The sequence below is a fragment of the Knufia obscura genome (genome assembly GCF_036327395.1).
Source record: "Knufia obscura strain CCFEE 5817 isolate CBS 148926 chromosome Unknown scaffold_6, whole genome shotgun sequence".
In the NCBI taxonomy this organism is placed as follows: Eukaryota; Fungi; Ascomycota; class Eurotiomycetes; order Chaetothyriales; family Trichomeriaceae; genus Knufia; species Knufia obscura.
In genome coordinates this window covers 165,438-179,992 of record NW_027042692.1, presented here as the reverse complement: position 1 = coordinate 179,992, position 14,555 = coordinate 165,438, and the positions used below count along the sequence as shown (strand labels likewise).

The 14,555-nt window shown below is 50.7% G+C and overlaps 6 protein-coding genes across 6 annotated transcripts; 3 read left to right on the top strand and 3 right to left on the bottom strand.

Moving 5' to 3' along the window:
* Positions 1-43: 43 nt before the first annotated feature.
* Positions 44-1,195, bottom strand: PMZ80_005562 (uncharacterized protein; the record flags this gene model as incomplete). The annotated part of the gene is made up of 2 exons (XM_064873982.1): positions 44-551; positions 603-1,195. 2 exons carry the CDS (start codon positions 1,193-1,195, stop codon positions 44-46), a joined length of 1,101 nt encoding a protein of 366 aa, XP_064729704.1.
* Positions 1,196-2,727: 1,532 nt separating this feature from the next.
* Positions 2,728-4,404, top strand: PMZ80_005561 (uncharacterized protein; the record flags this gene model as incomplete). Its single annotated transcript, XM_064873981.1, has 4 exons — positions 2,728-2,975; positions 3,028-3,463; positions 3,516-3,837; positions 3,890-4,404. The coding sequence occupies 4 exons, from the start codon at positions 2,728-2,730 to the stop codon at positions 4,402-4,404; spliced, it is 1,521 nt and encodes a 506-aa protein (XP_064729703.1).
* An 827-nt stretch (positions 4,405-5,231) lies between these two features.
* Positions 5,232-5,842, top strand: TIF11 (Translation initiation factor 1A; the record flags this gene model as incomplete). Its single annotated transcript, XM_064873980.1, has 2 exons — positions 5,232-5,252; positions 5,414-5,842. The coding sequence occupies 2 exons, from the start codon at positions 5,232-5,234 to the stop codon at positions 5,840-5,842; spliced, it is 450 nt and encodes a 149-aa protein (XP_064729702.1).
* A 384-nt stretch (positions 5,843-6,226) lies between these two features.
* PMZ80_005559 (uncharacterized protein) lies at positions 6,227-6,817 on the bottom strand (the record flags this gene model as incomplete). The annotated part of the gene is made up of 1 exon (XM_064873979.1): positions 6,227-6,817. The coding sequence occupies one exon, from the start codon at positions 6,815-6,817 to the stop codon at positions 6,227-6,229; it is 591 nt and encodes a 196-aa protein (XP_064729701.1).
* Positions 6,818-7,262: 445 nt separating this feature from the next.
* PMZ80_005558 (uncharacterized protein) lies at positions 7,263-7,685 on the bottom strand (the record flags this gene model as incomplete). The annotated part of the gene is made up of 1 exon (XM_064873978.1): positions 7,263-7,685. The coding sequence occupies one exon, from the start codon at positions 7,683-7,685 to the stop codon at positions 7,263-7,265; it is 423 nt and encodes a 140-aa protein (XP_064729700.1).
* Positions 7,686-9,336: 1,651 nt separating this feature from the next.
* Positions 9,337-12,180, top strand: rad16 (DNA repair protein RAD16; the record flags this gene model as incomplete). The annotated part of the gene is made up of 1 exon (XM_064873977.1): positions 9,337-12,180. One exon carries the CDS (start codon positions 9,337-9,339, stop codon positions 12,178-12,180), a length of 2,844 nt encoding a protein of 947 aa, XP_064729699.1.
* Between the last annotated feature and the right edge of the window lie 2,375 nt (positions 12,181-14,555).

Below are 14,555 nucleotides of genomic sequence, written 5' to 3'. Positions count from 1 at the left end.
AGACGCCTACTCCTTGATGCCAAACTCCACATCATGGCAGTATTTAACAACAAGTTGCAACTTCGACCGCGGTGACCTTCGGTAATATCTTCTGCTTCAGACTCTCAGCATACCCAACTTCTGTGGTAGCACCGTTCTGCTGTTTCGATATCCTTCTTTCAGCCATCGTCACTGCGACATCGAAAGCACTCTGTGTGCTCACAATGCTAGCAAGATTCTTGCCTGCGATGTCGAACGCGGTGCCATGAGCTGGTGTGGAGATAGGAATCGAGAGTCCACCCTGTACGGTAACACCACCCTCAAACGACAGCAGCTTCAAAGCGATCTGACCTTGATCGTGGTACATGGTTACAATGCCATCGTAGTTGGCTCGCTTCAGGAAAATTGTATCGCACGGGAACGGACCCTCAACATCTATGCCTTTTTCCCGAGCGGCCAGAACTGCGGGACGGATGTGATCAATCTCTTGCCGGCCAAAGCTGCCATTTTCACCATTGTGAGGGTTTAAGGCACAGACTGCGAGGCGCGGACTCTCAATGCCGGATTCCCATCTATGTCACCCGTTAGTTCAAGCGTGCATTCCAGGCCACGAAAGTGCTTACCTGAGACGCTGCAGCAGCTCAATGGCTTTCATTGTGTTCTCCTTGGTAATGCGAGCAGCTACCTCCTCGAGACCGATGTGGCTGGTCACTCGAGCTGTCCACAGATCTCCAGCAATATTGATCTCGCTTGTTGTACCAGTGAAGTTCAGCTGGTTCGCGAACCATCTCAGCTCATCCTCCTCGGTCATTCCGGCTTTCTTCAAGGAGCTCTTGTTCAGCGGTGTGAAGACAATGGCGTCGATCTCGCCAGCCTCGGCCATCTTCAGGGCTCTCTTCAATTGGTATATGCATCGAGCTCCGCCCGCCTTGGAGACTTCAGCGCGGACGGTGGGATATGCTGATGCCGTATCATCATGGAGTAACTGCACTCCCTGTGGGCCTGCAACATCCGAAAGTGGTACATGAAGACCGCCAGCGTCGGCCTCAGCTGCTTGGAGCTCCGATTGGTCGGCAAGGAGCAGAATGTCGGCTTTCTTCAGGTTATCTGGGTTGCTTAGAAGCTTGATGGCGAGCTCTGGGCCAACACCTGCTGGATCGCCAAGCGTTACGGCGACCCGTGGTCTTCGAGGCTGGTGGACATGTGAGATGGCCATCGGACTGGTTGGAATGGTGTCGTGGGAGTGTAAGACGTTGTGAGCAGTATTGGAGGTGTTACAGATTCCCGATACTCGCAAACGGTGTTACAGGATTGGCAAAAGCTGAAATCGAATGGTCAATTTGGAAAGATTAAGGGAGGCTACCCGTGCTCTTCTAGATCCAACACACGAATATATCGGCGGGAGTTCCATAGTGGAATCGCCACTGCATAGTGGTACCTTGTACCCCAGCACGACAGAGTTGTGCGGTAGTGGTACACATTACAACTCGGGAGCACGAAGTCGAGAGATTGATACCTTCGGCTGCTCGCCGTGTCTGGTCTCGACCAGAACGCTCGTGCTGACCCACAGTCGGCGAGTTGCGAGCTTGGAACATTGCGCTAGACCATCGGCGAAAGCGCCGAGGTCGATATTGGTTGGCTGGCATAGTCTAATGCTCAGCTGATCCAACCTCTGCTCCAAAATCAGAGTCTGTGTATCTTCCTGAGCCGAGTGTTAAGACTCAGACTCCGCTAGGGTCCAGCTGCTCGCCATCTCGAAAATGCTGCCGTGAAGGATTCAGAACACGCTAGTGCCAAGAACGAGCTTGGTAGTGCCAAGCTACTGGCATATGGAGCAAAGAACTTCGAGATACCACGTGGTCGCCGCTTCTTTACGGGCTGCAGAGTCACGGCACCTTCCTGTCGGGAGGCGATGCAACACAAAGTTGTTCCGGGGAAGGCCGTCAAATGCGCGAACTCGACGTCGTGTGCAGCTCCATCTTTCTCTAGAAATGACTGTTTTCGAGTTCTTCGCTATGTACAAGGATGTAACGCCAGGAGTACAGCTAAGCCGTGTCTTTTGTTACTGGTCATTAAGACAAAGCTTGCTTCGTCACCCGCACGCTTCGTGCTTGCCAATACCGAGTCCACACTAATCACAGCCAGTCGGGTTGGGACTGTCACCCGCAATATTTGCCAAGCACTTCCCCTCTTCGCGCTAGGCGCTAAAGCCGACCCCGGAAGCAGCCCTCGCCGAGGCAACACGAGGTATCGCTCAGTCGGTGACCCGTTCTATCATTCGCCACCAACTGCTGAGCGGGTGAAGCGGTCATTCTTGCCAGTACTAACAACCCTGCGCATAGGAGAGACCCATTCAGATGCATGACTCAGTACCATGGATGTCAATTCGTTAGCCTGCTTCGCGCGTGGGCTACGATCTTAGCCGACCTCTCACGACGTCTAGATGTCCGCTGTCGTGGACGGACTGGATGCTACTGTGTCCCTGATCGAAGTCTCCATCAAAAGAAAACAGACACCACCTGCCCGGGTCGGTGGAAACAGAATCGTGGCACGCGCTCAATCAAAATGCCCAGACCAGCAATCGGTGCATTCGCCGACCCCACGGGGGCAAGGTAAACCTTCAAGAATCTGGGGGGATGGACATCTCGAGCATATACAAAACTCTGGATCTCTGACCACGTTTTCTATCTTAATCTCCATTCAGATCATCAACCCTGCCAACCTTGTCTCCTCAGCAGGCCCGACACGATGGCATTCAACGACAACAAAGCGATGGACAACCAACTTGAAAAAGTGGCCGCAGCTGTCTCCGTCAACTCAAACGACGATCTCGACATCAAGAAGGGGGATGACCGGGAGCAGGCTCGTCAATTTGCTGCAAACTGGGTCAACGGTACAGACGAGGAGAAAAAGCTGCTTCGAAAGCTCGACTGGCGCATCTTGCCATGTACCTGGGTCTTGTACTTCCTTGGGTATCTGGACAGGTCCAACATTGGGTCAGTTCTAGTCATATTGCCACCATGCACATGCATAGCTAACAACGGCCAGGAATGCGAAAACCGGTGGTCTTGAAGACGATTTCAACCTTTCCTCCAACCAGTACTCCATCATCGTCCTCGTGTTCTTCATCAGTTATCTTGTGTGCGAAGTCCCAGCCAACATGATCCTGACAAGAGTCCGACCTTCTGTCTTCCTTCCGGGCCTAGGTATACTGTGGGGTACCTTTGCAGCTCTCATGGCTGCGACACAGAACTGGAGCCAGCTGGCCGGTATGCGATTCCTTCTTGGTGTTGCCGAAGCTGGCTTTGCGCCCGGTTGTGCCTTCTATCTATCGACATGGTACAGAAAGTATGAGCTCGCAACTCGGTATGCTCTGCTTTACACTTCTGTCCCCATTGCGGGTGCGGTATCCGGTCTCCTTGCTGGTGTGATCACTGAGTATATGGAGGGCGCCGGTGGTATCGCTGGGTGGAGGTGGCTATTTGTGAGTACAGCTCTCACCACAACCTCATGCAACGCTAACATGCATTCAACAGATCCTTGAGGGTATTGCATCTGTGGTCGCTGCATGCGTCATCTTCTTCTTGATGCCCGACTACCCAGCTACTAGCAAACGATTCCTTAGCGAAGAAGAAATGCTTCTTGCCTGTAACAGACTCGCTGTGGACGGTATTGGCATGGCTCAAGGCGCTGGTCAAGAGCAGATACCCCACTGGACGGCTTTCAAGATGACTGTCAGAGATTGGAGAGTATGGGCTCAGTGCTTCCTCTTCGTGCTTGTTACCGGATCACAAACCATGCAATACTTCATCCCAACATTAGTGGGAAGCTTTGGATGGACCGGCAGTGAAGGTCAATGTAAGCTCACCTATTCCACTTACCGGATAAGCGAATGACTAACATGCCTTAGACCATACGATCCCAGCATATATGGCAGCACTTGTCTATGTCGTCGCCTGCTGCTGGCTTGCCGACAAGTACAAGACAAAGTGGCCATTCATCACCGGCCTTGCTACAGTTGGTTGCATTCTGTTCATCGCAGTTACAACCTCCAAGGACAAGGTAACTCAGTACGTTCTCACCATCTTCGCCTTCGGTACCATCTACGGCTGTTCTCCACTCGTCAAGACATGGGTCTCGGATGTCATTCCTCAGCCAGCTGCAAAAAGAGCTATCGCTATCGCATTGATCAACTCTATCGGCAATGCTTCGTCAATCTATTCAACATGGCTGTGGCCCAAGAGCGATGCTCCCCGCTACATTCCAGGCTTCTCCACCACGACCACCTGGTTGGGTGTACTAGCTATCGCGACAGTCGTGTTTGCTTGGCTGTTCAAGAAGTATCCGGTTGTGAGAGAGGACCATGCCGAGGTCATGGCCAAACACATAAGAGCGCGGAGGGAGGCAGAGGCGTCGAAAGCTTGAAAGGATCGGGACTGTGCAGAGGCCACGTCCGTCGGCCTGGGGTTTGCGAACGAGGCAGTTATGGTAGCACCATTGCTGTTGTTAGTACATAGCACGCGTTGCGACAGCAACAATGCTGGCGCAAATACGATACGCAATTCAGCAATATTGTCCCATTCTGAACCGCCCCTGCAATATCACCTTCTCTTGTTCTTTGGCTTCAAGCCGTCCTTAAATCAGAACATGAATACTATCAAGCAACGGCTATAATGCACTTTGGTCTTGTCGTTGCCTTGCTGACAGAAATTGCTGAAAAGCAATACTTTCTCATAGGTTGCTGCATCGGTCGTATAGCAAGCCTTTTGGGCACATCTGATATTGTGCTCTTCTCCGAACCGCTGGAACATATATCACATTGAACGACCCGCGACAAGATAGTGGTATCTCCAAGGATCCGTGTATGTTTCGTGCTCAGCATTGGAGTATGAACAAAAGCAGGCACTAAAGTTCCCGACGTGATGGGTGATAAAGCTGGAAGGTGCTACATAACTGGCCTATATGCTGACCGTACAGCGACCGTTCCAGAAGAGCCACGAATGAACTTTTGGCTCGCTGTAAGATCAGTGGCGTGTTAATGCCTAAGGTTGAAATTCACCCCACCATTGCGTAGTGCCACCCAGAAATCTGTTTGCAGCCCAAAGGCAGTCACGACCAACCATCGCATGTGACCGGCTTGGCCTCACCAATGCAGTGACTCAAACTACAACTCACCGCATATAAGTTTGCAGGCGTCTCCCACATATTCTCTCTTCGACCCTACCGCACGTTCACACTACAAATTAGTCAATATGCCTAAGAATAAGGGAAAGGTGAGTCCACAACCCCGCAATGCGCCAGCGCTTCGCACATTCACCACCTGAGCCACCAAACGAGGAATACGACACACCATCTGCTCGGTGGTCGACAAGGCGGTATTCGGGTGGCAACAGCGCTCTCTCTAGCGACAAGATGCTGACTCGCAAATCTATAGGGTGGTAAAAATAGGCGTCGAGGAAAGAACGAGAACGACAATGAGAAGCGAGAATTGACCTTCAAGGAAGAAGGCCAAGAATATGCACAAGTCATCAAGATGTTGGGCAACGGTCGACTCGAAGCCCTCTGCTTCGACGGAGAGAAACGTCTCGCACATATTCGTGGCAAGCTGAGGAAGAAGGTGTGGATCAACCAGGGAGATATCATCCTGCTCTCATTGCGAGATTACCAAGACGAGAAAGGAGACGTAATACTGAAGTACTCTGCCGACGAGGCCAGATCACTCAAGGCATATGGAGAATTGCCTGAGAATGCGAAGATCAACGAGACGGATACCTATGGTCACGAGGGCATTGAGGACAACGTCGAATTCGACGAGGACAGAAGCAGTGAGAGTGATAGGGATGTGGACATTGATGACATTTAAGCGGCCAACTTTGGCAGATGTCGTCCGTTTCGATATAGGTTTGGTCAATCTCTGAGCAAGTCGGCCTCCAACCACACTGTCAGTACGATTCTCGAGCCTGGATTATCGCACATTAGAGGTCAGAGACGTCAATCATTTCTACAGTACGATTGGCATGCTTCTTGGACCTCTAGTCTTCGACGCCACTTACGAACCCACGAATGGACGCAGACGCATAATGAAGGAGTTTCAGGCAACAAAAGAGGTCAACTATGCAGTTGAAATTCATGATTGTTAGACGAAAATGTCGATTTCAGCTTTTTGGAAGATTCTGTGCGCTCAAAGAAAGCGTTGTCAAATACTTGCGGAAGCATGTTTGAACTGGTCCCAAAGCGTTCTTATTACTCAGCGTGCCCAGATTGCAAGTGTCCTACTAACTGGATCATAGATCTTCCGTTTCACCAATAATGCCAACATCCAGACACAACATATGACCGGTCCAAAGGGGAGTACGACCCAGATTGGCACTGTACCATCCAGATCTGTATCTGATCGCTCACCTTGCTCTTTTCTTCGCGCAAGCTCAGCCTCACGCTTCTGCACAGCCTCCTTCACCCTCTTTCTGCGCTCCGCTTCTTCCTTTTCATACCACCGGATTGACGTCTCGGCGTCCAGCAGCGCCAACAGTATTTTCTTTCGTTTCTCCCCCTTCCATTGCATGCTGTCCTCCTTGAAGATGATGCGCAAACATATCTCACGCCATTGTGCGTTGACTCTGCTGACTCGAAATATTGAGAGGCTCAGTGGACGGCCTGTTGCGTCTAGTAAGGGGCTCATGGATGGATTCTGATGGTTTTTGTCAAGGCAGTGTTGTCGGATTATCTCTAGGGTCACGCATTCTAAGTCATGGCATTCGAAGCGCGATAAGTCCGAGAAATTTAGGCACGAGAGAATCTTGGTGAGTAGTTCGGGAGGGAGGGAGGTGATGGTCGCCATTGTGGTTTCTGCTGTTAGTGGGAGGCTGATGAGCAAGAGAAGGCGATGGGAGGGTTTGATATTCAAGGTTGGGCGACAGTCTCTGTGTGTCCATCTATCGTGAACCGGCTGTCTATTTTTGCTATGCAAACCTTGGTACCAGGCAGCATAGATATTGATAACCTCGAATCTTCTCTACCGATAGCCGCTCTGACGTCTATTAGCTACGCTTCCTGACGTGTCGGTTGGTCCTGCTATTCTCCAAACCTATGCTGATCTGATGAGCACTGAAGGCCTATTCCGAACGGCATCGAACTCGTTCGCACACATTCATTGTGTTCGAGGTCGAGGTCTCTTGAGATATCGAGATGGCATGAGCACGTTTCATAACTCTCGGGACCAGGCACCACTTCGACCCTTCAACTGCATCAAGTCGTAGTAATTGCCTCGAAAGGCGGAGTCCACCTCAACCTTCCTTCGCAACACACAATCGACTCCTCACAATCCGCCACAACAGATTCGGCGGCAACTTGACCACATCTGCTTCCCTTGTCCACCAGCACAAGTTTTGAGCAGTATCCAGCTCGATCGCTTTTACGACCTCGATCATCTCTTTCAGGCTCCAGTTGTCACCTATCGTGGGACTCGTGCTGTACAGTATGGTCTCGAGGGCGATGTCTCTCCACCGTCTGCATACCCGCATCGCGTCGTAGATACAGAGGAAGTCCCCAAGATGTTGGCTCGTGGGAAGGAGGTCTATGGTAGGCCGTGGGGGCTGCTGCCAGAGTCTGGGTGTAGTCGGTGGTGGGCATGGTGCTGGTTCCAGGGGTCTGATGTAGGTCATGATCATGAATAGAACTTCTGATGGTAGGTCGTTGATTGTTGCCATTGTTGGTGGTGGCGTCAGATGGATGATCGTGCTGTTTCTGAGCGAAGGAAAAATTCGATAGCGATGTAAACCGTTTTGCTTTCTCATTTGAGAGGACACTTGGCCTCCAGAGTTCACACAGACTTTGGTACCGGGCAGACCACAAAATTTGTCAACGTGGCATCCATCTTGCGGCATGCCCGACTTGCTTTCGTAGCCCGGTTCCCATATCTGGCCTGCCGTATCGCATACAATAATCAGTAAAACAATTCTTCCGTGCGACAGCGGTATCGAACCCAGGCTGCGCTTTTCGTCTCTTGCTTGGCTGCTCCCTATGACGCACTTCACGATTCGTTGTCTTGCTGGTATCCAAGAATTTCTCGTTCCATTCCCGCGCTTCCTGGAGCCTTGCCAGCTTCTGGTTCCATTCTCTATTTGACCACTTTCTGGTATCACCACCAAAGATGACCTCTAGTACAACATCTCGCCACACCCTGCAAACTTGCATAGCGTCGAGTATGGAAAGGTCGTATTTTCCTAGATTGCGCGAGAGTTTTGCGTAAAGTCGTAGCTGCGTTGCCGATTGAGAAGAATACAGTGCTAGTTCTGGCTCGTATTCGTGATTCAGCCAGTCTACCACCATGAACAGAGACTTGACAGGGTAGCATGGGTCTTCGACATACTTTATGATCTTGCGTAATATCTCGGTTGGTATGGCGGCGATATGAGACCTCTTGGGTTTGGGCGTCGCGGACGTTGTGTAGATTGAATCGCGTTCACAGTGCTCCTGAATCTCTGGTGGTGCCAAGAAGAGCATCGTTCCTGCGTCCAATTTGCTCAGAGAACGTGAATACAGATATCTGTGCAGCCAAACTTGACAGAGATGCTTATGGGTCTGGAAGACGAGATGTGCGCCGTACTGGAGCACGTGAAATCTCGCTTTCACTTCACAAGTGAAATTTTGTGGAAACTCCGCTTTCGTCGTTAGGTTCGTATCGTTAGCAAATATCCGCACAACCTGCTCATCAGTCTACAGATCCTGACCTTCCTAGTGATCGGCATAACGTCGCATAGCTCGGATTCGTGTATCCCTCGAAAATGTACGTCGATACACCTCAGACGTTCATCCCAACAAGACCGCATGCAGGATCACCATTCAGGTTACAGCGGTAACCGGGGCCTCGAAAGCTGCCATACCTGATGGTTCCGCCTCGAGTGACGAGATCATATAAATCTTTTGATGGCTGGGAAGTGACCGCGACCATTTCCTCCAGAAGTCAAGTATCATTGAGAGCAGTCCAAATTCAGATTAGGGAGGTTCGGACTCACGATCTCCATAGTTCCTGACGCGTTGCTGCCGAACCAACCTAGTCCCGATCAACCATGTCTGGCTGCAGTAGGAGCAGAGGAGAAATCTTTCCAGGCGTCGTGGTAAATGTAGGCAATCCGGGCCGCAAGCTCTTTCGTTCATCAAGTTGCCGGAGCAGATCACGCCCTCCTGATTAGTTAGTGCTAGCGCGCAATCCTATGAAGCTAGTTCCTACTGGATCTAGCTCATCCTCGATGATCCCATGATCAGCAGCCTTGTGGGCGCGTCAAGGCTGCGACCTCATCGTCTCTAGAACACGTCAGCAACCTACTTGTAAACCTTTTACTAGAGCACAATGTAATCATGCCGGCGGCAAACGGGCAGCCGCCGGTCAAGCTGTCCCTACCATTGCAATTTCAGCAGGAGATATACAATCTTCTTCGAGCAGAGGATGTCCTCATCATCCTGGCCAAAGGCCTTGGTCTACTGAGGATCGTCACGAATCTCCTGCATTCATATGATGTTGCCGGCAATTCACTTGTCATCGTTGTCAACGCCGATGACCGGGAAAACGAATGGATCGGTGAAGCACTGGCCGAGCATCATGCCACATCCCGAAGTCCGCTCTCGAAGGGGCTGAGAGTGATCAATACCGACAAAGCAAGCGTCTCGATGCGAGAGAAGATCTATGCCGATGGAGGCGTCGTGTCCGTCACCAGCCGAATTCTTATCGTGGACTTGCTTTCGAAACTACTTGACCCGGAGACTGTAACCGGTCTTTTAGTACTTCACGCTGAGAGGGTGGTAGCAACCAGTGTCGAAGCGTTTATTGTGCGCGAATATCGGAACAACAATAAGATCGGTTTTCTCAAAGCTTTCTGCGATTCACCTGAGCCGCTCATCTCCACCTACGCTCCGCTTGCTGCCATGATGAAGAATCTCTTCTTGAGGCGACCATCGATATGGCCACGGTTTCACGCCTCGATTGCGCAAAGCTTAGAGGGCAAGCGAAAAGCTGAAGTCGTTGAATTCGAGGTACCGATGTCCGAAGACATGATGACGCTCCAGCAGGCAGTTCTCGAGTGTATTGATGCGAGTATCAGTGAGCTGCGAAAGGCCAATACGGGTGTCGAGATGGACGATTGGACTACTGAATCCGCGCTGCACACGAATTTCGACGCCATAGTACGGCGTCAGCTTGATCCGGTGTGGCATCGCGTCAGCTGGAGAACAAAAGAAATAGCCAATGATCTGACGACGCTACGGAGTATGCTTCACGCACTTCTATCTTACGACTGTGTATCATTGCTTAAGTATCTAGATACGGTCCTTGCCTCTCATTCTCCACCGCCTGGCGCAACAAGGCAAAACCAATCACCATGGCTGTTCCTCGATGCCGCGAACACGATCTTCCAGACTGCAAAAGCACGAGTCTATTCTGGCAATGTCAAGGACAAAGAGAGCGTGCCATCGAACCACCTGCCGGACACCCTCAAACCAGTCCTCGAAGAGCAACCGAAATGGGCAGTGCTGTCAGAACTACTCGATGAGATTCAAAGCGAGCAGTACTTCCATCCTCAAGTCAGAGACGGACCTAACAATAGTGTTTTGATCATGTGCGAAGACCAACGGACGTGTCGACAATTACGAGAGTACCTGGAACTCATGCACGTCAAGCCTTTGCCACAAGACATGAATACTGGCGCTGCTCCACATCAAGAGGAGGAAGAGAATGAGAAAGGATCTGCAGAATTCATGCTAAGAAGAAGATTGCGAGAGTACCTCCATTGGCGCAAGGGCTTCGTCCAAGTCAGCGCCCAGCTCTTCGAAGAAAACCAGAAATCAATGCACGATATCAAATCAAATGGGGTCAATCCTCGACTTGGCAGCAAACCACCAACCAACAAGCGAAGGCGCGTTCGAGGTGGTGGCGCAGCCGGAGGCCTCGGTCGAACAGCTGCCGGTGCTGTCAGTCAGCAAGACGATAGAGAGTCACAAGTCAACGGTCTCCTTGCAGAGCTCAACCACAATGGTGCGGAGCACCTGCAGAAGGATGAGGTGGTTATCGACGATCTGGTGGATGCTACCGACGACTATTTCGAACTCTACGATCCAGCTGATCAGATCGTGATTCACCCATTCTCTGGAGATGCGGATGACTTGCTCCTGGAAGAGGTTAGACCGAAGTACATCATTATGTTCAGTCCGAACACAGAATTCACTAGGCGTGTCGAGGTATATCGATCTTCCCATACATCATCCGATCTAGCTGTCCGGGTCTATTTCCTGTACTACAAGGGCAGTGTCGAAGAGCAGCGGTACTATTCATCCGTTAGGCGCGAGAAAGATGCCTTTACTAAGCTCATTCGCGAAAGAGGCAGTATGGCCATCACACTATCAGACACAAATTTATCAGATCAGGAACAGTTCTTGCGGACGGTCAATACTCGCATTGCAGGAGGTGGGCGTCTTGCCGCGACGGCAGCTCCGCCAACTGTGGTTGTCGACGTGCGAGAGTTCCGCTCAGCCTTGCCGTCTCTTCTCCATGGCCGCAACATGCAGATCGTTCCTTGTCAGCTCACTGTCGGTGACTATGTCCTTAGTCCACAGATTGCCATCGAGAGAAAGTCCATCAGCGATCTTATCAGCTCATTCAAATCTGGCCGCTTATTCAATCAAGCAGAGACACTTCTGAAGCACTACAAGTACCCATTCCTTCTGATCGAGTTCGCACAGAATAAATCTTTCACTCTCGATCCGTTCGCTGATCTTACTTCCTCATTGTCTAATCTCAAGATACCAGACACAGAGACCAAGGATCTGCAGTCGAAGCTCGTGCTTCTGACGCTCTCATTTCCACGCCTCAAGATTATCTGGTCCAGTTCACCTTTCCAAACAGCACAGATCTTCGAAGAGCTGAAGAAACAACAAGAAGAACCTGATCCACTCAAAGCTGTGAGACTCGGTCTGGAAGACGGAGAGGACGAGGGTGAAAGGACATTTAACAGTGCACCCCAGGATTTGCTTCGTGCCATCCCTGGTGTCAGCAACAAGAATGCAAGTCGGTTGTACTTAGAGGCGAAGGACGTCAAGGAGGTCGCCAACATGGAACTAGGGCAGCTCGATCATCTGGTTGGCAGAGAAGTTGGGCGGCAAGTCGTCAGGTTCTTCACTAGGAACGTGTTCGATGACGACGGAGGCATTTGATAAATTACAGCATCTCTACCTATTACCAGACCAAATAACTACCTGCCGCTATACGCAATGCACAGCATTCGATCTGACGTGTAAGCACGACGATGTGGAAATCTTTGGCGTCTTTAGCTTCGCACCTTCCCGCTGCGTACACTTATGCAGCGGGAAGGTGCGCGTCAGCTCGGCGTGTACGCGTGCCTTCTGCCTTCCTCGAGCCAAAGACTACTGCCTTCCATTGAGTCGAGTTGCAACCACTTTCATCGAACACACCGATTATCGACTTGAACCGAGAACTCGTCACTCACACGAAGTCGAATCTTAGCATTGGAAAGAAAATATCGTGTGTTAGTGTGCTGTTAGACTCTGCGGGCTCCCTATCACTAACAATCTGCAGCACATTCCGAGACTAAAGCGTCCAGATACCAGCATGGCGCACATTCACGATCTTCCATTGGAAGTCCTTCATATGGTCTTTGCTCACTTCGTTGATGATACAGACCACGACCCTTTCTCGAAATACGATGTCACCATCTTTGATGTGGCACATACGTGCAAACACTGGTTGCAGGTAGTCTTAGCAATCTGGTATGGAAGCGCTGGGTTGGGAAGCAGCACCAACGACGTCAGGGTTGATCGAATACTATGGAAAATGGACATACAGAGTCTGGGCTGGGCCAAGCGGCAATGTCTAGGAGCGAGAGCGTTCGAAAGGCGGATGGCGGAGTTGTACGGAGAGCAAGAATGGAAGGCCACCAAGGATAGAGCTGAGCGTACACTCTCATCATCTGAAGTCAAGGTATGAGTTTCTGGCACATTGAACGCGAGACACAGGCTGCATGATAAAGCCGCAATACCAACAGTGAAGAAGTGAAGGTGAACACTTGCACGAGGTATATACATAAATTTTGGTCTCGTCGCACATCTCGTTGAACAACACTCGCACATGACAGTTCTTGCGATCAACTCATCTCACTCTACACGCCCATAAAAGCACACAACCGAAGGTTTCACATAATATTTGGTCCATACTGGAAGCAACTCAAGATCTGTCAGCAAGCTCCCATCGCTATCGCCCCCACAATACGATGCCATCGCACGAGAAGAACAAGGTCGAAGATGTTCCGAATGAGATTCTGCGGATGATCTTCGAACATTTGACCCATGAGTCTGATGACCGTACCTGGTCACGCTAACCACACTGCCCTTTTCGCCGCGGCAGAAGTCAACAAGCACTGGTGCGAGGTCATCCACGACATGGTCTACCCAGACGCGGCAGCAACATTGGATCGATTCAATTATGCAGACGAAAATCACATAGAGCGCATGCAGACGCATATGTGTGTTGCTAAGGTACATGTCCTTTCCGCTAGAGCCAAACAAGCGGCAGCTACGAATAATCGACAGAGAAGCGTGCCAGAGCAACCAGACAAGACCGAAGGGCATGGTGGTTGACCATTGTTGCATTGTTACCATGCCGTCGCCTGAAATAATGCAACAGTGATGTCTTGCAAGCAAGCGGACACTGTCAGTATTGCATCACCATCACCGCTTGTAGGGCACAAATCTATTTATGACTACTATGTCGCCTCGTCACATTATCTTTATTCTGTCTCGCTACTTTGTATTGGTCACAGTCCTTAGACGCATAGACATCAAAGCTCTCCATATCCGTACATGAACAAGAATCAAGACCTCTTGTCCACATCCTTGGCTACTATCGATCTGGCATACGACTTTCACAGAATATCCTGGAGAATTCCGAAAGGGACCCCGACTTACCATGGCTAGGACCAGGCAGGTGCCTCTTTCACGGACTCGACCTGTTCAGCCCATCTCCGACATTCGAATTATTCCAGACACCACTAGCACCCTTCAACCACTGCCGCCGAAGACATCGAATGACACGATCAACACGCTGCCAGCTGAGATAACTACAGCACGTCTTCAAGTACCTTGATGGCAACGGCTACGAGAATATCAACCTCACTATGTTCGACGCCATGCGTGTGTGCAAGCACTGGTACAAACACGTCCTCTACATGCTGTTTCACATCGACACGACGCACGATTTTCGGCCAGCAACCTGGATAATGCTGTCCCAGAGGGTCAAAAGATTTGAAAGACACACCAAAAGGCAGCAGCAGCATCACGAATCGCATCGACTAGAGTCTATGGATGAGCAAGAACGGGACAGGGAGGAATTTGCACAGCAGACGAAGAAATTGGTGGCTATGGAAGGTATTGAGCATCTTATGCCGAAAGAGTTTGCGCTTGACAATGGTGGACTTGGCCTTGGATGGGAGAATTTTATGTTGGGTAGAGGAAGGATGGGGAGTCAGGGAGTGACGATCAGCTGTGTGGGTTGGTGAAGATCGAACAGTGATCAA